The 27,164-nt window shown below is 39.1% G+C and overlaps 2 protein-coding genes across 2 annotated transcripts in view; both read left to right on the top strand.

Annotated features, from left to right (window-relative positions):
• The first annotated feature begins 7,950 nt into the window (after window positions 1-7,950).
• Window positions 7,951-8,378, top strand: LOC140827231 (quinolinate synthase, chloroplastic-like). The gene is made up of 2 exons (XM_073189859.1): window positions 7,951-8,160; window positions 8,265-8,378. The coding sequence occupies exons 1-2, from the start codon at window positions 7,951-7,953 to the stop codon at window positions 8,376-8,378; spliced, it is 324 nt and encodes a 107-aa protein (XP_073045960.1).
• Window positions 8,379-8,998: 620 nt separating this feature from the next.
• LOC140827514 (uncharacterized) overlaps window positions 8,999-27,164 on the top strand; it is a 28,568-nt gene continuing 10,402 nt past the window's right edge. Inside the window, 8 exon segments of the mRNA XM_073190194.1 lie at window positions 8,999-9,217; window positions 9,402-11,918; window positions 12,007-12,165; window positions 12,286-12,456; window positions 12,760-12,850; window positions 12,853-12,953; window positions 19,270-19,368; window positions 19,440-20,045. Coding sequence (XP_073046295.1) covers window positions 9,435-11,918; window positions 12,007-12,165; window positions 12,286-12,456; window positions 12,760-12,850; window positions 12,853-12,953; window positions 19,270-19,368; window positions 19,440-20,045 — 3,711 coding nt within the window. The 5' untranslated portion in view covers window positions 8,999-9,217; window positions 9,402-9,434.

Below are 27,164 nucleotides of genomic sequence, written 5' to 3'. Positions count from 1 at the left end.
TTGAGCGGGCCAGGGCCGGGTTTTTAAGGACTGGGCTTGGTCATTAGGGTCCCTAGGTGGGTTGGCTAGGTTTTGACTCAAGGTAGCTCGGGCGTGGCTCGAGTAAATTAGGAAATGGCTAGGTGTGTTCGATAAGGTGTCAAAAACGAAAATTAAAGAAGTAAAAATTGAGCCATGGGTCCACGGGTGTGGCTCATGACTTGGAAGAATTTATATGCTATGTTTAAAATTTGGGGTCAAAATAAGGAGTTTTGGATTTATTCGGGATTTAATCACCTCACGAAACGGTAAGTAACGAGTTAATTGAAAAGTCTCGTTTTAAGCTTTATAAAATTATGAAAAATTAGGTTTAAGCTTAAATAATTATTAAAAGTCTAATTTTTCAATTTGGAAATTTTATACTAAGGTTTGGTTTAATTCGAGATTAAAACGCATTAATATGTCACATTTAAAGATTAATTTAAAAGTCCTGGATTTATGCTAAATAAAAATATGATAAAATTCATGTTGGCTTAAATAATTATTTGGGACATGTTAGAGTCAAGGAAAGTAATAAAAATTCAAAAACGTGAATTTATACGTCTAGGGGTAAAACGGTCTTTTTACACCTAGAAATTAGTAAACGTCATGGCAGTTTCCTGAATGCTGTTTTATGTGATAATATGACTATTTTCAAGGATTATGAATGTTTATATGTCAATATGTCAATTTTAATTGTTTATGGATTTTTAAGATGTTAATATGTTTAATATTTTATGATTTAATATGTTAAAAGATTTATTTTAAATGTTTATGATCTAAATATTTATTTTAAACGTCTATGATGTTAAAATGTTTATTTTGAAATGTTTATGGCTTTTTATGATTTTTATACGTTAAAACGTTTATTTTAAATGTTTACGGTTTTTTAATCTATTAAAAATGTTTATGGATATTTATGATTTTAATATGTTAAATTATGATTTTTAAATGTCTATGATTTTAAGGGTTAAATTGGACATTTAAAAGATATGTTGCATGCTTGGTTTAAAAATAAAAAAGGATATTATGCATGTTTTTATTAAGTGATGCTAACATGTTGAAGGACGTGAAGGGAGTGTGACTACTACATGTTGGAAATATCGTGAGGGTTATGGTCCCAGTGGGATCCCGACGATCGTGTTTCCATTGATACGAATACGAATACGTGATACAAATACGAATATGTTAATACGTTGGCCAAGGCCCAGTTGACGGGTGAGAGTGTCGCTGATGTCCCCGCCGCCCAGTACTGTGGTTTCTTTAGATGGATCCATCGCCCAATACGATTAAGAATACGAGTCACAATCACGATCTGAATTCAACAAACATGAGCATGAACATGAACATGAATATGGATACGAATATGGACATGAACACGTATATGGATATGATATGAATATGTTTATGTGATATGTTTAAGATTTTGAAAATGTTTAAGTTTAAAGTTTGTGCATTGTCAAGAAAATGATATTTTAAGTACAAGTATTTTTCACTGTTATATGTTAACTGTATTATGTATTACTTGTTATCAAGGATAGGACGTGTTGAGTCTTTAGACTCACTAGGTGTGTATGATGCAGGTGATATTTGTAACTATGATATTGGAGGTCTTGACGAGTGACTTGTTGGACTGTCGGTGCACATAACCCGAGGACCAGCGCTTCTATTTCCGCATTTAAGTTTATGATTTTAAGTTAAAGATTTTTACGACATTTTATTTATGTTTTGAGAGATTCTGAGAGGTTTAGTATGGGCTACACTTTTCATTATTTATTACTTTCTAGGTTTGGTAAAACGATTCATGATTTTATTTTATGACTATTGCACTTGATTTTTAAAATGCCAATTGGTTGGTGTTTATTTTTAAAGGGTAAAATATTTTATAAAATTATTTTCTTGGGGTAAAGGTACATGGCCGAGAAATTGAGTGTTAAAAAAAATTCTAGTACTTTTTAAGAAAACAAATAAGTAGACGTTTCAAAAGTCTTTTAGCGCATATCCTATCCTTTTGATAGAAAGGGTGACGTAGGAGTTATTCAATCTCCGAACATCAATAAATCTTCTTGTCATTAGTTCAATCATTTATTCTATCTTTCAGTCAATTTATTTTCGCAACTATATTCAGTTAAACTGATTGTTATCGACTGACAAGATTCCTAGTATCATTTTGTCACAGAACTGACACTTCATTCGAAAAGATTATAAAAATCGTGTGTGTTTAGACAAACCCCCCCCATCCCCCCCTCCCCCCTCTTCTAAACACATTTCAACCCCTCAACCGATCCTATCAATAGTTTTTACATCCACCTCTTTAGGAAGGCCACACATCACTTTTAAGGAAATCTCTTTGTTTGAGTGTACTCTTCCTAGTGCATTCAGTTTGTTTACGATGCTACTTACTCTTTCATCGAATTCACTTATTGATTTTCAACCTTTATCTTGATATTGTCGAACTTCTGAACCTCAACTGAAAGTTTGTTTTCCTCGGTCTGCTCATTTCCTTCACATAACTGAATCAGTTTCTCTGAAATTTCCTTAGTAAATTTACACATTTTAGTTTTGCTGAGTGTGTTTTTATCCAATGTCTTGTACAAGATGTCCTTGACAACATTATCCAAGTTTGCCTTTCTTTTAACTTCTGAAGTCCACTCATCAAGTGGCTTTTCTATACGATGTGTTGCTCCGTAAGTAATGGCAACAGCTGTATTATCTTTCATAATCTTCATGGGTCCATCAGTTATAACGTACCACATGTTATCATTCTGAGCAGCTAAATGTGATTGCATTTTGATTTTCCAATCGTCAAACTCTTCTTTGGAGAACATGGAGATTTTGTTGAATGATGAAATTATTTTTAGGTTGATCGTGTGAGAGTATTCAAGACAAGATTAATCGCTCTGATACCACTTGATAGGATCGGTTAATGCAGTTGGAGTATTTAGAAGATGGTTGAACAAACACTCTGACTGTTTGCAATATTTTGAGTATGAATCAATTCTTTAATCGAACTGATCTTGAAATATTGTTGCCGATATAAATCAGTCAACTAATGATAGTGCGGAATTAGCTGAAATTTAGATTGAGTAGTAAGGGTGAGGTACGGTAAAAACTGAATAGATAACAAAATAGAACACACGATTTTTATAGATGTTTGAAATTTCAAATACTCCTATGTCACCCCTTCTATCTCAAAGATAGGTTTTTCACTAAAAGACTTTGATGTATCACAACATATTGTAATAATCTACTTCAGTAGTACGAAGTATCAGTCTGTTCTGCTCTGTTTCATCTGTTATGCTTTGGTACGAACTGTCAGTCTGTCGGCTGATACAACAACTAATGATGTGACTAACTGATCAGGATTCAACTGATCAACAAATCAGTTCAGCTAGACAAAATCGGTTCTAACTGATGTCATTTCAGTTTTGAATACTTCAGTTGATAAATGTTTTTCCAGTTCAGTTACGCGAAGTCTTCAGTTTTAATTGTGTTCGTTAAATTTGATTCTTCAGTTCTTTTCCGGTTTTATTTGTCAAACTCGTAATATTCGAACAGAAACATTATTATACAAGAAATTGTGTGGGATGCAAGAGTCAGAAAGTTCGTGAGGCTGAATTATTAAGTAAATATGCTGTTTTTTGCTAGGTTTCAATATTTTATGAAGTATGTTGAACAACCACTTTGATCAGTTTTGTTCTCTTTTGTTTATAAACTTTGATGGTGCATCAAGAAGTCTATAAAAATGTGGAAAATAGGCTTGATAGGCCATTCCATAGAAGCTTAGGCTGCGTTTGGTTGCAGGATAAAATAAACTAATGATTAGTATGTAAATGATAAAGAAAATGATTGTCATAGAAATGTAATATATGGTAGTATGTTTGGTAAGATTTTTAAGTATAGGATAATTTTGAAAGTTTTGCTGAAAGGACAAAATTGTCCTTCATCTTTTTTTTTGTTCTTCCATTCCGGCGGCGGCGGTCCGGAAGTCCAGCGGTGGTCCGACGGCGGCAATGGCGGTCCGATGAAGGTCCAAAGAAGTCTGTGCGGTGGCGGTCTGGCGACGGCGGTCCGTCGAATGTCCGGCAGTGCGGTGGCGGTCCGACGATGGCGGCGGTCCGACAGCCGAGGTGGTTCAATAGTAGTGAAGGAAGAAGGGTAAAATTGGAAAGAGAGCAGGGATAGAGGAGGGATTAATAATCCTACGGAAGAAGGAGGTATTATTTAATCACACGTAATACAACCTAATCATTTATATGAGGGATTGAGCTGGTTAAATAAAATTATACCAAACGCAGGATAAAGAGTGATAAAATAATCTATCATACTTAATCTGGTCAACCAAACGCAGCCTTACTTGTAAATAATGGTAGAGCAATTGTGAATAAATAAAAATGTTGTTCATAGAATTTGTTGTTCTGACGGAATCTTTGGTGTATTTGAAGATTTTTTTTAGTTTTATTTGTCAAATTAGTGATAAAGGGTGTGTCGGTTGATGGAAGCCCAGAAGCTAATAGTGATGTTTGATAGATATTGTCAAGAAAGCATGTGCTTTGTTTTCATAACAGATTGTGATTTTGTTAGTCGTTAATAATGCATAACAAGCTATTCGGCCAATTTTCCAAAATATTTGGTCCATTTTCCCCTGAAAATGGACATCTCACAACCTCAAACACAATGAGAAAACGCAATAATGGCATTCCATAACAAAAAGTAGGCTTAAAGGTCACTACCATTCATTCATTCATTCATACGATCAATGTGTTTGTATCGTAGCTGTTGGGATTAGATAAAAGAGAAGAATAGTAATATGAATGAAAAAAATATAACTAATTTTTTTGTGCAACTATTTAATAAAATCAATTTTTTTTTGTTTCAGGATCTTATAATTAAATTATTAACTTTTTGCGGTGATTTGGCTTTTGGATTTAGCAATGGTCTCATATCAATCACGGCACGGAAAAGAAATCGCTAGCATAATCCAAGTGCTTCGATAAATAGTGCTGATTTATTTTTTCTAAATTTGAAAATAATCTATAAATTATTCTTCATAATTATTATTTATATATACTATAAAAATTTTAAAAACTCAGTGTGAAGTTTTTTTAGGTGCATAAAATTATCCATATTCATAATCCTCTGCAACATTTAATATTTTTAAAAAAAACTATGGAAAAAATTTACTAATATAAAAGTATCTCAACGCTATCCAAAATTAACCGTAAGATTTGTTATAATCTTATCTAAGTTGAAATGAAGATACAATTCTTAATACAAGAAGTCATACACAATTTATCATCAATTAAAAATAAAGAAAATTTCATATTTAAATACTTAATTTAGTAAATAATCATAAAATCTTGTAAAAAAATTAATTTTAATATGGTTAATTACAAAAGTTTTTAATGACAAAATATTTTATTTTATTGTATATGCATGTATCCATTATCAAACAATTCTTCTACATAATGGAAGCTGAGTGGGAGTTACAAAGAAAAATTATTATCTCCAAAAAAGTAAAAAATAAACATTCCTAACAATTTTTCTTAGCATAAAAAAATTTAATACCGATAGCAAAATGTAACTATAGAGATTATCTATCACAAAAATTAGGGGTGAGCAAGATTTCGGTTAAACCAAATTAACCGACCGAACCGAGCTAATTCGGAAATTCGGTTCGGTTATTTCAGAAATTCGGTTTTCAATTTAAAAAAAATTCGGTTATATCGGTTAATTCGGTTCGGTTACGGTTTTCAAAAATTTGAAATCGGTTAACCGAATTAACCGATGTAATAAATATTATTATTTAATAAAATTTTTTATTTATCAATTTCTATAAATATTTTAATTTTTAATTTTAAAATCAGTATAATATGTATTAATTGTGTTCAAATAAAACTTATATATTTGTGATATGTGTGATTTTATGTTTTTATGCATGTGTGTAAAGTGTAGTGTTAAAAAAATTACATATATAATTAAAGTTAAATCACAAATTTTTTTTTAAACTAATCGGTTACCGATTTTAATTCGGTTCGGTTTTCATCGGTTATGAAAATTAATTCGATCGGTTCGGTTATGGATAAATATTTCGGTTCGGTTCGGTTCGGTTATGGCTAATTCGGTTCGGTCGGTAACCGAATGCTCACCCCTAAAAAAAACATACCTATGCAATTAACTAATATCAACTATAAATATCACAAATCAGTACAAAAAGGTTTCTCCTTTTCTCATTATTTGTTTGTGTGTGTTAATCACTCCAATATTACTTTAAAGTAAATACATATTGTTGGATTAATTTACTCATATAAGTAATATATATAATATAATCTAAGAAGCATCTAAGAAGCATAAAATGGAATATAAAAAAATATTAATTGAAATAATGAAATATCTCTACTATTTTATTAAGGCTGAGGGGCTTATAGAAACTGTCCACCCTGCGGACACCAATTTTTCTTCCCCTTTTGCCCTTTTGCTTCAACACAATAATATTTCTCTCTCAAAATCTTCTCAAATCTCCAACAAAACCGTTCCATAAAATTATTCTGCACGATTCTCTCATACTCCACTATTCTCTCTGCATCATCTTCATAAATTAACCATCCCTCACACCGACTCTGCACAAATTGCGGCACTACATTTCGAGCACTTGAATGCAAAAACTCATCCTACTAAAAAATCGGCACTCCGGCGATGTACTCGGCCGCATCGGCCAGCTTTCCAAGCGTGTTTCCTCTGTATGCAATACACCTCGACACTCACTCACCGTCATCACACACACACATATGCACACATTTATCGATTCCATCTCCATTAAACTTTCGATGTATTGTCGCCATCTCAACTTTGCAGGTGAACAAATCGGTAGGTCCGTTCGATGCGTTGGTCAGTTTTCCCCTGAATCCCCGGACCATCTCGAGGAGTTTAACGACTACGTCGAAGGACGCTCTCAAATCCCTATTCCGACTTACTTCATCGGCGATTACGGTGTTGGTTCTGCAAAGATTTTGTCTGCTGCTGCAAGAAATTCGGCAAACCTAGGGTTTAAGATGGATGGCTTGAAAGTCTGCGAGAATTTGTATTGGTTGTGAGGCAGTGGAAAGTTCACGCTACACGGTATGTAATTACCTACTCTTAAGTCTTAACAATTTTGCCTTTTTAATTTGAGTTAACTATTGAACACTTTTTGCTCGTGGTTTGAACTGGTTCTTCAATATGTTTTGTGTATGTATGGCCCTTTTTAGTAGGATGAGTTTTTGCATTCAAGTGCTCAAAATGTAGTGCCGCAATTTGATCGCACAGTAATTAAAGAGATGGACGTGACAGAAACATAACTAGAATTGTTTCTCATGAAACCTTGCTAACCAAATGTAACAAATGAAGTTAAACAATTCATTTAAAAGCCGATCTTAAAATGCTAGATAATGTTCTCTCATTTACATTCCCTACTATTTTATTAAATCAAAGAAAATGGGATGTTTGAACCCAATCAAATAATTGAATTTTGTAATATAAAAAATATATACTTTCTGTGTTGAATTTTGTTACCTTTGTTGGTTTTCGAACTCATTCCAATAATTGAATTATTTGAATATTAAAAAAAAATTCTGTTTTGAATTTTGCTAATTTTGTTGAGGGTGTGTTTTATTGCAAGGTTTTTTCTACGGTAGAAAACTCGCCACTTTGCAGAAGGGAATGACCGTTTTAGATTTAACAGTAAATTTTGTGTTTTAGAGTGAATGAATCTTCCATGGTTAGAGTTATTGATTTGGAGAATTGTTTCTGATGAAAGAAGTGGATATAATATGTTTGCTTTATTTATTATGTTTGGTTCTTAACACAAACAATGATTTATGAAACTGGTATAGTTATTTCAGTTTGTTGTGAGCATGTTTGAACAATGAATTTGTTCAGGTAGGTGTGTACAGGATGTCTAATGAACGTATTGGGTGCTCCTTGGCTGATGCTGTATCCAGTCCTAAATATATGGATTATCTTGCCACCGCTGCAGCTTCCGTTCCTTCTCCCTCTTTGCATGTCGTCTATATTAATACACCCCTCGAGACCAAAGCTTACACACATGAAGTTGTTCCAACAATTACATGTACCTCTTCTAATGTCGTGCAAACCATTCTGCAGGTTGGCTGTGCCATTTCTTTTTGAATAATCATTTGGTTGTTTACTTTATGTCCATACTTCAGATTCTTTTTACTTATTGTGAGCTGCATCTGGTAATTTTCAAGGCTTTTGCAGAGATGCCTAATTTAAGCGTATGGTATGGTCCTGACACTTGCATGGGAGCAAATATCATGGAGTTGTTTCGGCAGATGGCTGTGATGTGCAGTTTATATCAATGATTGTTGATTCCCAGTCTATTAATTTAATTTTGTATTTTATTTCATATTTTTGAGAGTGTGAAAGAATTAATCGAATTTTATATCAAATTAATTTGTTCGTTTTTATCTTGCGGGTGATAATTTATTTATTACGAGTTTCAAGGTCATTTGATCTAATCTTTCACATATTCTTAACAGAGTCACTAAATCATTATATTATGTCTTCTTAGACATTGTTTTATTATAATGTTTATAAACACATTTAGATTTTGGTTTATAGGTTTTAAATTCAAATGTTTCAAGATCTAGCAGAGTTGCGATAACAAAATTCCAAACTTTCATCTGGCACAATTGCATATATACTAATATGGTGTATTTGAATACTTGATGCATATTCTAATATTTTTTGGACCATCTTTTGACTATTTGTTTACTTCTTTTACATTGAATGTTAACATTATTGCATTTCAATAATATATTTATGATACAAAATATTTTTGTGTCATGGTGTTGTGATATCATGAATGTTTAATATATCACGCTCATATATTCATGACACACGCAACGCGTGTACCTCGGTTGCTAGTATTCATTAATAAAAAGAGAGACTCGATTCAAATACAAGAGATGTAGTTGACAGAAACACAAGTTTCCCTCGCCAGCTGTTTCGTCACCTTCGCTCTTTCTCTCTATATAGATATGTATATATACAGATGTAGATGACAATATATCTATCTCTAGTATCTCTTCACTTCCGTTTGTGTGCAGCACAAATTGAAATAAGTGGAGATTTCCTACAGTTTGTGTGATCCCGATCCACAAATATCTTTGAATATCGCTGGAAGATCGTAGTTTTTCGGGTAATTGGATCCCTTCCCTCTATTTTCTTTTGATTCATGCAATGCAATCTGCAAAATAATTTCCTTTCTGGTTGTTATTTTCTTTTCTTTATTTCGTTTCCCATTTCTTGATTTCAAGTTTAATGACAAATTTGCATGTTCTTATGTGTTTGCTTGGTCGTTGAATTTGATTTCCCTGTTACAGATAATTTTGATCTGCAATCTGGGAATTGGGAATATGACGGCCGAAGATGAGGTTTGTAGTCGGGCGGTTTCTGAGGTGGCTGGGATTGAAGAGAAATCGGAATTCAAGGCCAGATCTTTTCAGGATCTTGCCGAGTCCGGGTTAAATGGTATTGGGAATCACGATCAAGCCGATGATCCGGAAGATTCCTATGTTTTGGTGACTGATGTCGGTGACCAGAATGCTGATGGCAACTGTATGACTCCCGTGGATGGTAGTCCTTGGCATGAATCCAGTGCCCCTGTTGAGATAGAACTGGATGCACGGAACGAGAATCCGGAAGGTGCGGATATGGGGAAACATGGGGATGCGGAGGGTGGAGATGAGAGTTTTACCTTGGTGAATGGCAGTCCTGATGTACCTTTCATTTCTATATGTAGGGACCTAGATACTGTCGGGAAGGACAATAAATATTTGGAAGAATTGAGTGACCAAAATGGGAAAGCCGATGTTGTGAATGGGGAAATTGATCCTACGTCAACGGAGGGGGGATTTGTGAATGCGGCAAGTACCCATGAAAATCCATCGCTGGCAAATGGAGTTCTTCTAGGTATAGAGGGCTCTGTTGGGGATGAGGATGAGATCCGAGACAAGCTGGCTTTTAGCAAACCTGAATGTGGGGCAGAATCTGAAATTAAGAAGACTGTCAAATCAAATGGACATATTGAAAGATCTGAAGAAGCTGAAGTTGTGAAATTTGAGGGTCAAAATGGGGAAATTGGAGTTGTGGCAGAGGCTGAACCGGATACGGCTGTTAGAAAACCTGAAAGTGGGGCAGAATCTGAAATCGAGAAGGCTGACGAATCAAATGGAAAGATTGAAAGATCTGAAGAAGCAGAAGTTGCGAAATTTGAGGATCAAAATGGGAAAATTGGAGTTGTGCCAGAGGATGAAACGGATACAACTTTTAGAAAACCTGAATGTGGGGCAGAATCTGAAATCAACAAGTCTGACGAATCAAATGGAAAGATTGAAAGATCTGAAAAAGATGAATTTGCGAAATTTGAGGATCAAAATGGGAAAATTGGAGTTGTTACGGTGGAGGATCAGTTGATATCAGAAGCATCTCCTGGTGTCGAAGAGAATCAGGAATTTAAAGTTCCGAACCTAATATTGGTTGTTAATTCAGAAGGGGAAGATCCCAAGAGTTCGTTGTCACCCTTTGACAAGCAAGAGACAGTTGAGGATGAGGCTGAGTCGGCTTTGGGTAAAGAAGCTATGCAAGATCAGAAGTCTGATATCGATACTGAAAAAGACGATCAATACGGGCTGGATAAAGACAAAGCTGTGGAGAGTAATGTTGATTGCAATGTCAGAATGGTTAGCGATGAGGTTTTAGAAGTAAAAGATGAAGGAGTTTCTGGTGTATACCATGTTGAAGGCAGCATGACGTATCCAGAAGATGCCATCAACTCCCGAGATGGCAATGGAGCAAGTACCAAAATTAGTGTTTCTGAAAGAGAGGCTGGTGCTTCTGGGCCGACTCAGAAAATACCAGTTTCAGGTGTTCAGTTTCACAGGCCCACGAATGAAGTTCAAATCTCTGATGCTGAAACTGCTGGAGTCATATCTTCTTTACCTGTTGATGGTTCTGAATCTGAAAGTTTTGAGAACAAACATGTTCATCTCGACAGCTTGGAAACGTCTACTATCGATGATGTATGCTCAGGGTCTGACAGGATGATCGTTTCTAATGAAAAGGAACCAATTTCACAGGGAAGTGAATTAAGTGCAGATTCTGAAGATGACCGTAACGCACCAGTTTCAGCAGTGAAATTGGAACCTGAAGCTCATAATTCTTCTGCTGTGAACCATGGGCCAATTCAGAAAATACCAGTTTCAAGTGTTCATGTTCACAGGCCTGCGAATGAAGTTCAAATTTCTGATGCTGAAACTGCTGGAGTCATATCTTCATTACTTGTTGATGATTCAGAATCTGAAGTTGTTTCTAATGATAAGGAACCAATTTCACAGGGCAGTGAATTAAGTGCAGAATTTGAAGATGACTGTAACCCACCAGCCTCAGCGGTGAAATTGGAAACTGAAGCTCATAATTCTTCTGCTGTGAACCATGTAGATGTGTCCAGTGAAAAAGATGCCACCAGTGGATCGGAGGTTTTAGATACCTTTGTTTCTGACAAAGGTGTATCCAACTCCATGTTAGAGTGTGCAGATGTTAAAGACATGGTGGACGGTGCCGCCAGAACTGATGGCGAGACCTTGTTGTTAGCCAAAAATGGGAACACTGGAAATTCTTACAGCATTGAAATTTCAAAGGTTTCACCAGATTCTACTTCTGAAACAGTCACTAAAGAGGATGTGAGTGGCGTAGCTGTGACAAAGCCGTTCAACTTTTTTGTTAGGACGCCAAGATACAATGATGAAAAACTCCAAGAACAAATTAGGATTGCAGTACTAGAAGTTAACGAGAAGACAAAGCTCAGGGATTCTATTCGAGCCCAAATTCAGGAAAAAAGAGTAAGAAACATGCATATTGTTATTTTTATTTTCTTTTGTAATGTTTGAGGACAAAACGATAATACAATTATAATTCATCGATTCTTAGGCAAAAGATCAGAATAATGGTATTGATTATGAATATGCTAAAGGTGAAGACAGAAGCTTAAAAAAGTTGTTGAAGGAAAAGCGCATAGAAATAAACTCTCTTCAATCTGTAATCAACAAGGCAAAGAATGCAACATCCATGGAGGATTTGAATAGTCGGGTAAGAATTATGTTTCCTGTTGCATGCACACCACTTGCATTTGTCTGTCGCTTTTCTGTTCATAGCTCAAAAATGATGCTGTTAACATTTTTTTAATGATTGAATTGTATCTATTGGCAGATAAAAACTATTGAACATATGATACAACATGAGACACTTCGATTGAAGGAAGAAAAGCAGTTCATTCATGAAATCAAGCAGCTTCGCGAACAATTATCCTCTAGCAAGTGTAGCCAAAATGAAATCCAGCAGGCTCTTGAACAGAGAGAACAAGCTGAGGAGCAATTAAAGGTAAGTTTACTTCATTCTTTGGTTGGTTATTCCCACTGTATATTCCGGTAGTTCTTAGAGGGACCACAATTTGTTTGGGTAGTTCAACTTGGTGGATAGGATCCCACCCTCCCCTCAAACGGAAAAAAATAAAATTTATATATGTTTTAAAAAAATTATAGCTTCATGTTCTCCAACGGAACCTGGTGTCCTACTATTACATTTTCGTTTTCTTTTTAGATAATTATTGATACAATATATATAATATATTATAATTTTAATATAATATTATATGTGTATTTAATGTCATATTGGCATGTGCAGACCTTAAGGAAGGAGCTTGGTAATCTCAAAGACACATCCTCAAAAACTCAAATAGCTTGTAATGAAGCGGAGAGTAAATACAACGTCGAACATAAAAGGTCAAGGAATTGCAAGCTCGATTCAGAGCTGCTGACGATATTCGTCAAGAGGCATATGCTAAATATCTACGTCTATCTAGAGAACTTTCCCAGAAGGTATGCCCCCAATCTTGTAGTCTTTTACTTGTTTTTGCCATTAGAAAAGTGTGTGTGCGTTAGTATCCTACGTAGAGCAATTAGAATTTAGAACCGCTATTCACACTAACAATAATGGATGTTAAAGTGAGGCACTCTAAATCTCTAATAGATAAAATAGCAGATCGTAAGTCGGTTTCTCATACCCAATATAATCAAATATGTACCTCACAAATTTTTTAATAACAATAAAATAAGTTTATTAGCAAAAATAAGTGAGGTTTATCTTGCAAGTTTTATTGTATTTCTTACCATACATTTAAGACAAGTAGAGGTGCATTGAGCATTTAAAGCACATTATAAGGTTATGCTGTTATGGCTATTTCATTAGATTTCAGTACCATGATGGACATAGGCTTTATTTGCACAAAAATGCTACATCTAACTAAAATTAGACCCTATTATAGGAACTTAGAATTATAAAATGTGTTGTTCTTATAACTTTGATAAAAATTTGGATGATTTGGAATTGATGTTCTAAGAGTGTTTATAACACTTGACCTAAGAGTGAATGGCTAAGGTCAATCTAATTCTATGGTAAAGTCTGAGCCTTGTAAATATTCTACAAGATTTATACAGGGGAATGAGAAGATTCTAGAGTACTCCACTTGATCATTTCTACAGTATCCCTCATTTCAGTGTTGCTCTAGAATATTTTACATACTACAAGATAAGCTAGAACATTTTGGACACTACTACACCTTTCTAAAATGTCACAATACTTCTTCACGCATTCTTGGTAAAGTCTTCACGCTTGCTCTTTGTTGAGGTGGTGGCCGATATTTTAAAGGCACAAGAGACTTGTTGAAGAGTCAATAAAGGAAGCCAACCACCTAACTGTAACCAACGAGTGTTAGGAGAATTAGTTAGGCCAAAAACTATTTTTCTGTTGACTTGTGAAAGGCAAGGGAACACATGCAATAAATAGAGGACCTACTGTATAATTCTCACTCCTTTCGTGATAATAAAAAGCTTCTCTGATTTCTTCATTCTTCTTCAATCTTTCACCGTGAAATCGTTTTCATTGTTTTTCATTTGGTGAATTTTGTATCAACGCAAAAAGGCTTTTCTTTTAACAATTGGCATCAGAGCCAGGTTATGATCATCCGCTTCAATCTTCTGATTTCATCAAGAATGGCGTCTGCGAGATTTGATATTGATAAATTCACGGGGAAGAACGACTTCGGGATATGGCGTCTCAAGATGCGAGCTCTTCTTGTACATCAAGGTCTTGAGGATGCTCTGGAAGGTGAAAAGAAATTATCAGAATCAATGCCTGATAAAGAAAAGAAAGGGCTCCTCGACAAGGCCCACAGCGCCTTGATCTTATCCCTCGGTGACAAAGTTTTGAGGGAAGTTTCAAAAGAGAAGTCGGTTGCGGCAATTTGGCAAAAATTGGAAAACCTGTACATGACCAAATCTTTGGCAAACAGGTTGTATTTGAAACAAAAGTTATATACCTTCAAGATGTTGGCAGGGAGATCTTTGGAAGATCACCTTGATGACTTCAATAAGATCCTTCTGGATCTTGAGAATATTGACATAAAGATTGAAGATGAAGATCAAGCTCTGCTTCTCCTAAGATCATTGTCCAGTGATTTCGATAACATCTCAGATACATTAATCTATGGGAGGGAAACATTAACTCTTGAAGAAGTGCAAGCAGCATTGTTCTCTAAAGAACTCAAGAAACGAACGGAAGGGACCGTTGATGTCCGGGCAGAAGGCTTGAATATCAGAGGAAGAAGTAAGAAGAAAGAATTTAAACCGAGAAGTGTTAATAGAAGAAAATCTGTGGATAGAAGGAGATGTTTTCTGTGCAAAAGAGAGGGACATATCAAAAGAGATTGCCCCGATCTCAAGAAGCAAAATCTGGACAAGAAAAAGGATTATGGAGATGCCGATGTAGCCTCAGAAGGATATGAGAGTGCTGAAGTTCTTTGTGTAACAAGTGAGGGAACAAGTCAAGAATGGGTTCTTGACTCGGGTTGTTCCTTCCATATGTGCCCTCAAAAGAACTGGTTTCTCTCATACAAACCAAGCGAAGGAGGAAATGTATTGCTTGGGAACAACAAAGCATGCAAGATAGTTGGCATTGGATCCATAAGACTTAAACTTGCTGATGGGACTGAGAAAGTTTTGACTGATGTGAGGCATGTACCTGAGTTAAAAAGAAATCTAGTGTCAGTAGGGATGTTGGATTCCCACGGATTTTGTTGCAAGGTTGAAGGTGGAGTTCTCAAAGTCTTGAAAGGATCATTAGTAATAATGAAAGGAAGGCTTGAGAATGGTTTATACCTATTGCAAGCAAAGGCCATTACTGCAGATGCCTCAATCACAACAGCAACAGATACACAACAGTCAAGAGCACAGATTTGGCATAATAGATTAGCCCACATCAGTGATGCAGGGCTCGAGGAACTCAGTAAACAGGGCCTCCTTGGAAAAGATCGAATGATAGGAGTCCAATTCTGTGAACATTGTATATTTGGCAAGGCAAAACGATTGAAGTTTGCCACTGGAATTCACAAGACCAAAGAAACTCTAGACTATGTTCATAGTGATCTTTGGGGCCCCGCAAGAGTCCCTTCGAAGAGTGGTGGAAGGTATTTCCTATCACTGATCGATGACTTCTCACGGAGAGTATGGATCTACATCTTGAAAAACAAGAGTGATACATTTGGAAAATTTAGAGAATGGAAAACACTTGTTGAAACACAAACTGGAAGGAAGCTAAAGAAGCTACGAACGGACAATGGTTTAGAGTTCTGCTCAGAAGAATTCAAACAGTATTGTAAGGCTAATGGCATAGAGAGACATCTTACAGTGAAGGGAACTCCACAGCAAAATGGTTTGGCGGAACGGATGAATAGAACTATTATGGAGAGAGTGAGGTGTATGTTGTCAGATGCTAAATTGCCATATGATTTCTGGGCTGGAGCTGCTTCTACAGCTGTATACATCATAAACAGAAACCCATCCTCTGCAATCGAGTTTAAAACCCCTATGGAAAGATGGTCAAAACAACCCCCAAATCTAAGCAATCTAAGAATCTTTGGATGTGTGGCTTATGCACACATTAACCCAGGAAAGCTGGAACCTAGAGCTTTGAAGTGTATGTTTCTTGGCTATCCGGAGGGTGTCAAAGGTTTCAGATTGTGGTACAAGAGTGAGGGGAAATCCAAGATAATCATCAGTAGGGATGTGGTGTTTAGAGAAAATGAGATGTATACTTCACAAAATCAAAGTTCAAGTGATGATCAACAATCTGTCGAAGATGAGAAATCTCAGATCGAGGTGGAGCCATCTGAAACATCACCTGAAGATTCAAAGGAACTGGTTGAACAGAAGGTGGAATCTCAGATACAAGCCAGTCCTGAGGCGATGAATGATTATTGGCTGACAAGGGATAGAATCAGAAGGAACATAACACCACCTTCTAGATTCGGATATGCAGAAATGATGGCATTTGCCCTCACAACAGCCACTGAAGTTGAAGGTGAAGAACCATCGACCTTCAAAGAAGCAATGAGCAGCATTAACTCTCAAAGGTGGTTAGAGGCTATGAAAGATGAACTTAAGTCTCTGGAAAAGAACCAAACTTGGGATTTAGTTGAGAAACCAGTGAAGCAAAAGGTGATAGGCTGCAAATGGGTGTATAAAGTCAAAGAGGCTATACCAAAAGTTGAGAAGGCTAGATTCAAGGCTAGGCTTGTTGCTAAGGGATATTCACAGCGCGAGGGAGTGGACTATAATGAAGTTTTTTCACATGTGGTGAAACACAGCTCCATAAGGCTGCTGTTGTCTCTAGTGGTGCAAGAAGATTTAGAGTTGGAACAACTCGATGTTAAAACAGCTTTCTTACACGGTGATCTCGATGAGAGAATTTTTATGACACAACCTGAAGGCTTTACAAAACCAGGAGAAGAGGATAAAGTGTGTCACTTGAAGAAATCGCTATATGGACTCAAACAATCCCCTCGCCAATGGTATCGAAGATTTGATACTTTTATGCTAAAAATAGGCTTCAAAAGAAGTGAACATGACAGCTGCGTTTATCATAAAAGAAGTGATAAGCACACTGAAATTTATTTATTACTTTATGTCGACGATATACTAATTGCATCAAAGAGCAAATCTGATACTAAGATTGTGAAAGAGTTGCTGAAAAGTGAGTTTGAAATGAAGGATATGGGGCATGCTAGTAAGATACTAGGCATGGAAATTAACAGAGATCGACATGTTGGAAGAATCTTCATTACTCAAAGTGGTTATATTGAGAAAGTCTTGAAGAGATTCAATATGGACAAATCGAAGTCAGTATTAACTCCATCTGCACCACACTTCAAACTGTCACATAAAGACTCACCTGAGACTGAAGAGGAAGTGCGGTATATGGAAATGATTCCTTACTCCAATGCTGTAGGAAGCCTCATGTATGCCATGGTTTGCACACGCCCGGATCTAGCTTATGCAGTAAGCTTGGTAAGTCGTTACATGAGCAAACCAGGGAAGAAACATTGGGAGGCTGTGAAATGGATCTTCAGGTATCTCAGGGGAACATAAAAAATGGGATTGTTGTATAAAAGAAAGGAAGGAAACTCAGAAACAGTGAAGGGATTTGTGGATGCAGATTACGCGGGGTGTCTCGATACAAGGAGATCTCTAACTGGATATGTGTTTAAATACCATGGGAATGTGGTTAGCTGGAAATGTAACCTACAGCATGCAGTGTCACTATCAACCACAGAGGCTGAATTCATTGCAGTCACAGAGGCTATCAAAGAAGCCATTTGGATGAATGGGATGGTCACTGATTTGGAAGACAAAGGTATGATCCCAAGAGTATTCTGTGATAGTCAAAGTGGAATCCATCTAGCAAAGAATCAAGTCTACCATGAAAGAACCAAACACATTGATATTAAACTCTATTTTGTAAGAGAGATAATTGCAAAAGTAAGAGTGAAGTTGGAGAAGGTATCAACAAATGAAAACCCCGCGGACATGATGACCAAAACTTTGTCAGGAACAAAGTTCAAGCACTGTGTGAAGCTGCTCCATTTGGAAAATGGAAAAATCTAGCCAAGGTGGAGAATTGTTGAGGTGGTGGCCGAGATTTTAAAGGCACAAGAGACTTGTTGAAGAGTCAATAAAGGAAGCCAACCACATAACTGTAACCAACGAGTGTTAGGAGAATTAGTTAGGCCAAAAACTATTTTTCTGTTGACTTGTGAAAGGCAAGGGAACACATGCAATAAATAGAGGACCTACTGTATAATTCACACTCCTTTCGTGATAATAAAAAGCTTCTCTGATTTCTTCATTCTTCTTCAATCTTTCATCGTGAAATCGTTTTCATTGTTTTTCATTTGGTGAATTTTGTATCAACGCAAAAAGGCTTTTCTTTTAACACTCTTTAATAATCTGGAACAACTGAGACCTGATTTAGTTCAAATGATGGCTAAACCGTGATTGAACATCCTTGATAAAACTAGCCTATTCCTATCAAGTACTGGTCGATGACACTTGGTTTAGGTTGGGGCATAAATGTCGGGCCTCGAGCTTAGATACGTACCTTATGGGCTTTAATAACCATACTGATATGGTCCATGTGGATGTAAACTAGTTGTATCCCGAAATATTACATGCAAAGATAATACCATAACGGTTCATCATCCTAGGGACTTGTGGTTTAGTGTTACTGCATCGTGTTCCTTGTGTATTTTGCTACAACAATTTCTCAAATTTTTCCGAGCATTTGTATCTCGGGCCTCTTTAATTGCAGTTGCTCCATATGTTACTCTTAGCTCCAGTTGTAATGACCTGCAATTTTGACAGATTTAAAGCATTTCATGGCATTTGATTCGAATGAATTATTACAATGCATATTTATTAAAATCATTGATTTGAACTTAGAAGTATATTTCTCTTACTGCCTTATTATCTGTCAATATTTAAAGCTTTTTATATAATATGTCCTCTTTGATTCTGAGATCCAAATGCATATCGAGGGGGAGTTATTTGCTCACAGAAATCAGAGGGAAATAGGAAAAGATACACCGGAGAAGAGAGAATTTTTGGCCAATAACTCGAATTATCTTCCTCTTGTTTTTCTCAGTGTTACATCTATCATATACATGATTATTAATTCTAACGAGATACCAGCGACGTAGTTATATTATATTAAATTTCAAGACATTTTTCTCTCCAACTTGAATCAGAATATATTTCTTGATAAATTTTGAAGTGATTTTAATTTAAGTACTTGATACTGCAGAGGAAAAACTTCTTCATGTTCAAGAACGATAGTGCCACAGCAACTTATTATGCATTTAATGATGATAGGAAGGCTCTCTATCACCACTGTGTGAATGTGGTTAGTTTTGTGATCCTTTCTTCTTTTTGACTCTGAATTCAGCTCTAACTTAGCAATGTCACCGCCCATAGGTTGAAAATTTTCTGGAACTCTGGAACGGGAATGATGAGTTCCGAAGCGAGTATGTTAGGCTGAACACAAGGAGTACATTAAGGAGATTCGGCACTTTAGACGGTCGTTCACTCGGCCCTGATGAGAAACCACCCATCCTACCCAGTTATGTAAGAGAGAGAAATTTTGATGTGGTCTCAGTGCCAGCCAATGCTGATACGATATCTAGAAGTCCTACTACGGAGCTGAAGCCAGAAACAAAGATTGGAAATGTAAGCTCGGATATTCGTTCGAGTAAGAAAGAGACAGAAAGCAAAGAGAAGACTGTGACCCCTAGAGAACCTGCTAAATCTAAACAAGTGAATAGCTTGGCTACAGTTTCTAGCATGGATGAAGAGAAGGTCGAGTTGCAGGAGGAGCCTACAAAGACAAAGGAGGAGCTTGAGCTGATAAGGAAAGCCGAAGAAATTAGAAGAGAGGAGGCTGAGGCTGAGTTGAAAGAGCAACGTCGATTGGAAGAGATAGTGAAGGCTAGGGAAGCCCGTGAGAGGAAGCAACAGCGTGACGAGAAAGCACAAAAGAGAGAAGAATTGAAAGCTAGGAAAGAAACAGAACAAAAAGAAAAGGTGAATCAACTAGATTTCTCATGTTTCAATTAAGTCCCTCACATTACTTTTGCCATTTTTTCAGTATCATATATGATATGGATCAGGGGTCTCAAAGTATTACGTGTGATTGATGCGATCCGGATGAAATGGATGAGCAGGGTCGGGTGCTCCACCGGATCAAACCAAAAATTTATAGTGTTGTTTAGGAAATTGGACAAGATAAATGGCTTCCACTGTGACCTGCAAACAATGAAGGGAACTCGTGAATGGGCGCCGGAGGGGTGTCCGGCGTGACCACTCCGATGCTTAAGTCAGCAGGGTTGTCAAGGAAGAAAACTTGAGTAAATATGTATGAATGCTTGCGAATGAAGAGATTCTAGACCTTTAAATGACAACCATACCTGCTATTTGTAGGAGGGAAGGCTAGGGTTACCTTGATACGCGTGCTCACCTACTACTTGTACCCTCGAACACTGACTGCCTGTCTGGTCCCTTTCTTCCCGATAGCTTCATGGGTACTCCAAGGATAAGGGACGTTGACTGCATGTCCAGTCCCTTTCTTCTCAATATTTTCGGGGATACGTTCAGGCTAAAGACGTTGACTTCCAGCCCAGTCGCTTTCTTCCCTATAATCTATAAGATCCTCTAAGTAAGTTACTCGGGTATTGAGCCCTCGGCTTTAGCATGAAAGCCCGGTCCCTAGCTGCCCGGGAGGTAAGTAAATACCCGGCTATGCATGAAGTGCCCAGTCGTGTAGGTAATAATCGCCCTCTTGGTTTCTATACGGGCTACCCAATGAAACTTCCTGGGTCATCCATGACCCGGGCCCTTATAGGGGTATCACCACCCATCCCTAAAATAGTCGGGCTAGAGTCTCACTCGCTGTCCCGATTGGTGCGAAATAATTCATGGTGTATGATAGCATCGGAGCCTTCAAATATCCCGTACAGGAGATGTCACGCCTGGATGATTTGTCTTCCGGACCCGAATGAATTGTTATCCAGCCTCCCTGAATTTCGCATTCGCTACAATGAGATGCACCCAAAATTAATTCCTACTAGAAAACGCTCCACATCTCGAGAAATGGATAAGTCTGACACCTCGACAGCTGTGCACGCCTTTTCACCTCCCGGCACAATTTCCAAAACTTATCTCAACCGTTCAGGCATCTTGAAGATCAACGGTCATTATTAATTTGTTCTTATCATAAATAGTGCCTTACCGATCCGCCATCATACCAGCAAAGTGTTGTTAGAAAGATATAATGGCAGGTGCTAGCGATCCCAGCGTCCCTGATCTGGCGCAAGAGTTCATGAATGTGTCTACGGAGAGAAAAAAGACGGAAATAGAAGAGGAGGTCTTTCACAAGATTCTTGCCTTCTGGGAGGCACTGCAGGAGTTACAACTTCTCTACTACTGTGGTGAGGCTAATACTCCCCGGTTGCTGGCGAAATTGGAGAAGTATCGGGAGTACCTACATATTTCCGTGCTGGGGGATCCTTTTGAAGGGGATCACATGTATGAAGTGATGCTCCGTAAAGAGAGGAACACTCTCAACGATATCACTGACACCAAGAGCTACGAAGGAAGGGCTACACGAGAAGTGAGACGTTGGATGTATCTGTGGAAAGCCTTCGTAGAAGAGGCATATTTCGATGTAATCCGAAATAATTTCTTTAAATAAAATTATTATCCGAGTTTACTGTCTTTGTACTATTTTATCTGATGCATATCTCACAGGCTGCACAACTCAAATGACAAGAGTAATTAATAATAAGTAACAACCGGAGACGTGAGGATTTCGTATTTCTAACAAAAGGATGCCCGAGCTCCGCATCTCTCGGGTTTCGGAGGGAATACCGGGGCCCCATCTTTCTCAAGTCTTATCGAAAAGACCTAGGGATGCGCCACCTCGGGCGTAAAAAATGTTGATTCGTACTGATTAGTGCATTAATGACACACGTCTATTCCACCCAACTATCGCCATCGTTTATCATTTTGAGAAGGATTATTTAGGATACCTTAATTTGTTCGATTCAAGTATATCCGCCGGGCTTAAAAGTAGCATGCCGGGGCGTCGTATCTCCCGGTCTTGCAATAATATGCCGGGGCCTCGCACCTCCCGGTCTTAAGATAAAATGCTGGGGCCTTAAACCTCCCGGACTCAATACAAATGTTACCCCGCTTACCTGGATGTCCCGATTGTTATGATGACAGGTGTCAGCCTTAATTCCTTCCTGGAGACGCTTCGTATTTCGGGAAATGAATAAGTATGACACCTTGATAATCGCGTATGTCCTTTCTTCTTCTGACGACTAGTACTTTAGTACCTCGATATTCGTAACAATCTCTTTGCCTACCCCAATAATGAATGCTACGTGCTTATAAATACAGGAAGGCAATGGGAGGTAAGAAATAACACCTCCGACATGGCAAGTTCGAGCGAATCTACGGTCTGCAGTGGCATATACGTCCCAGCGCCCAATACCCTACATCCTCATATGGAGGATCTGAGGAGGACCATTGAGGAGTTGGTCCTGTCGAAGGTGATGTCAACTTGGCATAAGATTCAAGATCTTAATGCCACGCTCCAGGAGGGTTTGGCCTTCACTCGGGCACAAAGAGCGGTGGCGAGGAGGTATAAACGGGAGCTCGAAGTGAACCATGTTGCAGAGCTAGCTACTGATGAAGTCCTGCTTCATGCGATGCTGCTGAAGGAAGGGCGTCAACTGGAAAAGATTTCATCCTCTGAGTCCTTTAACATCGCCCAGTCTCCTGAACTAACCCACTGGATCCACGAGTGGCAGGATGTCGTAGCTGTACTAATAATTGGTGCTAGGCATGAGCGATTCCTTTATGAATAAAATCTGTTTATTTGTTTCATTTTCTTCTTCGCACGTTAATCAATGATGAACCGAATATAATTCGTAAATCTGCGATTGGATCATCCAGAACAAAAATCTCACCTTCTTTAAATAAAGTATTAGAGCTCTGTTTGGAATAAAATACCGGGGCTTTAAATTTCCCGGACTGAAAATAACGTGTCGGGGTCTTAAACCTCCCGGACTCAAGAGAAAATGCCGGGGCCTTAAACCTCCCGGGCTTAAAATAAAATTCCGGGGCCTTAAACCTCCCGGGCTTAAAGTAAGATAACACTTCGTACCCCTAGGTGATTGACGCAGGGTTAAAATGATATGGGCCCTACTGAACAATCGCCACAGTCGATTCGCATTCCGAGTAGATAAGCCATCATGACGCCTCGATCTGCGTTTTCTTATACTGTCTCACCTCGAACAAACTGAAAGCAGTTTTCTTATACTTCTTACTGCTGCTGAAATGGTGTAAGAAGGTGTAAGGCTCAAGAATTATCAACTGGCATTGATGTTAGACTTGTAAAGGTAAGAATGCATGACATTTAAATCAGAATTGTAAGGTTTGGGCCGAAGCCACACTGCACCTGCGGTACAGGAAGGACCGCACCCGCGGTGCATTGACAGAAAATTTGGTGAATTTGTGCGAAGCAAGACCGCAACCGCGGTGGTGCGACCGCACCCGCGGTCTGAGAATTTCAGAAAATACAAGGGCTGCCGTGAGCACAGCGCACCCGCGCTGCTAGTGTACCGAACCAGCGGTCGTGCGTGTCAAATGAAAAATAAACTACTTGTTCCTTGTCATGCATATATGATATGTGTCTTCTTTCCCCTCCATTTCAGAAACTGAGAGCCGAGAGAATGCTTAGGAGAAAGCTTCATGTCCTTTTTGATTTGAACTTATGATTTTGAAGAATTTAGCCATCCGATTTCAGATACGACTTTGGTTTTGAACTCCTCTCATCATTTGATATTCAAGGATGTAAGTTTTGGGTTATGTTCAGCATGTTTTAATATATGTGTGTTGGGAGAATTCATGATTTTGTTAGAAATATGAGTTCTTGATATGTTGAGCAGTATAGAATCACAATCGGATTGATTTTCGGACACCGTATGCTATTATTCGAAATTTCAGCATGTATGATGTTAAGATTGTACAGATTTCAGCTTATGTATTGAAGTGTGTGATCTTGAGTATGAGTTGAGGAATATGAATGATCGATATATGTTGAGTTATGAGTTGACCGGTACCGAGAATTACGCTGTTATGCCGTCGATTTGTACCGAGATTTATTATTGATTGGAACATGTGTTGCTTTGAATTAGAGATTGATATTGTGTGTATCCACATTGCCATTTCAGAGTTATATTGGCTACATTGGACTAGAGATTTCGATTTCGACACCGACTATTCAGCAAGAAAGGTATAATTCAAACTCTTAGTTGGAATGTCATTTACTTGTAAATGCTTACACCCTCTACCAAGGCTCGGCTTAATGCCCGCTTCCTTGATGATATCCCCTCCTCTCAAAAGGGATGGAAAGGCAGATATTTTTTTTATCAAACTCCCGGCTAGTCTCGATTGTCCGACCGGGTTCATTCCTTCTCTTCCTCGTCAACCAGAGCTTCCCCAAGCATATAAATTTGAGGAGTTTTATATCCGAAGCCTAGCCTTGGTAGAGGGTCAAAAGTTTTCTTCCTCCACCCTTATAACCCAAGAGCATCTGGCCACCTATCACCTAAGTAACCGGGCTGAAGATCCGATTGACCGAGTAGTCGACGAAGTTGCTGGCTCGGGCCTTCAGCCCGGTAATTCTCATTTACCTGTTATGCCATCGTCTCCTTTATTGATATTTGCACGTGGATTCTAACCTCCTTTGCCTTTTATGCAGATTTAATGGAGGAGGCTTTTGCTAGGAAATGGGCAGCCGAAAAGGCAGCCAAGGAAAGGAGGATGGCGGCTCGGAAGGCTGCAGCAGAAAAAAGGGCTGAGGAGGTGGCAGCTCGGACAAAGAAGGCGGCCCGGGTAGAAGTTGAACAGAAGAGAGCGGCGCCTGACTCTCGGGAAGAAGAAGAGGCCTCCTGCCCCTCCGCCAGAGACAAAAAAGAGTTACGACCACCCCGGTTTTGACTCTTAGCGAAGATGACCAAGTGGGAGACCAGGCTTTCTCCCAAGCGAATCAAGCATTTTCTCTTTCGCATACTGATCAGGCGCCCCTCCAAAAGCCTTCCCAGGAATCCTCCCAGGAGCTTCTTCCAGAATCTATCCAAGGGCCCTTGCCAGGGCCCCTCCTCTCTTCGCAGCCCAGCGGGTCTGTCTTTTTCACCGAAGGAGCCTCCCGGGTCGGGGCAGACCTCCTTAAGCAAATGCTCCTTCCTACTGACCAGGCCTTCCTGAAGAGCATGCCGTCGACCCCTCGATGCCTAGATGGCTTGAACAAGCTTCTGGCTGTAAGCTTTTTTCTTCCCTTCTTTCTCTTTTTTTTTTTTTTTTATTACCTTGTCAAACCTGCCTTCTCTTTGAAAAATAGGGTGCACATATGTTAATGTCAGCCTATGAAGAGGTGTCCTCCTTAGCCAACCACCAGGCCCCCCAACTCCAGGTCTTCCAAGAAACGCACGAGCTTATTCAAGCGGAGCTTGCTCAGTTGAAGGGATTTCATTCAGAGACGGTGGCAACCCTTCGGGGTTCTGTGGAGTCTGCCCAGGCGGAGCTGGCCAAAGCCCGGGAGGAACTAAATGAAAGTCATATCAGGGAGGAAACTCTTCACAGGCATCAATCGATTCTTGATCGTAAGAACGCCTCCCTGATGGATGTCATAGAAGAACAAATGTCCCGGGCTGAAAGAGCGGAGAAGGCCCTAGCCGAGTCTGAGCGCCAGAAAGAGCAACTGTGGACTTCCTTCCTGGAATCCTCAGAATTCAAGGCGGCCGTGGAGGATCGAGCCTATCCTTTCTTTAAGACCGGCTTCAACAGATGTCTTCAACAATTCCAGGAAGCCGGGCTTATCCCCAAGGACAGGGCCAACTTTCCAGACTTCGGGCTAGCCATTGCGTCCCTTGCAAGAGCTGGGGTGGAATATAGGGAAGAAGAATCCGGAGAGGAGGAAAAAGGGGAGAAACCTGTAGAGGAGGAAGGAGAAGAAAAAGAGCGGCCGACGGAGGAGGAAAAAGAGCCGGGCACCGGCCCTGTTGATATAGAATAGGGTTGTAATTTCTTTCTTATTTTCAAGTTCATTTCCTGTTTTTCGGGCCTCTTAGTAATGCAATATTCTCTGTCCCCTTATCCTTCTTTGCAATTTTCATAAAAGCTGAGCATCTGATCTTAACATGAATAGGATATTCCTGCTTTAATAATTCTTAGAGATTTTCCAAGTGTTGAGAACTTCACTGAGATAGAAAACCCAGGCATCGGTCTTCTGTTTTTTAACTGATTATTTGTGATGTAATTATCTGAAATAAACAAAAATTTAAACCGGGGAACTGGTTCTGGGACCTTGGAATAGTCGAGGTACGGAGCCCCGAGCCAGGGTGTAATGCCCTGGGCTTATGTAGAGCTAAGGTACGGAACCTTAGGCCGGGGAACAGGTCCCGGGACTTTGGAATGGTCGAGGTACGGAGCCCCGAGCCAGGGTGTAATGCCCTGGGCTTATGTAGAGCTAAGGTACGGAACCTTAGGCCGGGGAACAGGTCCCGGGACTTTGGAATGGTCGAGGTACGGAGCCCCGAGCCAGGGTGTAATGCCCTGGGATTATGTAGAGCTAAGGTACGGAACCTTAGGCCGGGGAACAGGTCCCGGGACTTTGGAATGGTCGAGGTACGGAGCCCCGAGCCAGGGAGTAGTACCCTGGGCTTATGTAGAGCTAAGGTACGGAACCTTAGGCCGGGGAAAAGGTCCCGGGACTTTGGAAAGGTCGAGGTACGGAGCCCCGAGCCAGGGTGTAATGCCCTGGGCTTATGTAGAGCTAAGGTACGGAACCTTAGGCCGGGGAACAGGTCCCGGGACTTTGGAATGGTCGAGGTACGGAGCCCCGAGCCAGGGAGTAGTACCCTGGGCTTATGTAGAGCTAAGGTACGGAACCTTAGGCTGGGGAACAGGTCTCGGGACTTTGGAATGGTCGAGGTACGGAGCCCCGAGCCAGGGAGTAGTACCCTGGGCTTATGTAGAGCTAAGGTACGGAACCTTAGGCCGGGGAACAGGTCCCGGGACTTTGGAATGGTCGAGGTACGGAGCCCCGAGCCAGGGTGTAATGCCCTGGGCTTATGT

Source organism: Primulina eburnea, chromosome 3, assembly GCF_022965805.1.
Source record: "Primulina eburnea isolate SZY01 chromosome 3, ASM2296580v1, whole genome shotgun sequence".
NCBI lineage: Eukaryota > Viridiplantae > Streptophyta > Magnoliopsida > Lamiales > Gesneriaceae > Primulina > Primulina eburnea.
This window is presented reverse-complemented; position numbering and strand designations above follow the sequence as displayed.

Bases quoted from the DNA above. Each gene is read 5' to 3' on its own strand.
- LOC140827231 (XM_073189859.1), top strand. From the start codon at position 7,951: ATGTCTAATGAACGTATTGGGTGCTCCTTGGCTGATGCTGTATCCAGT. The intron at 8,161-8,264 runs GTTGGCTGTGCC...GTAATTTTCAAG, and splicing joins TCGTGCAAACCATTCTGCAG to GCTTTTGCAGAGATGCCTAA.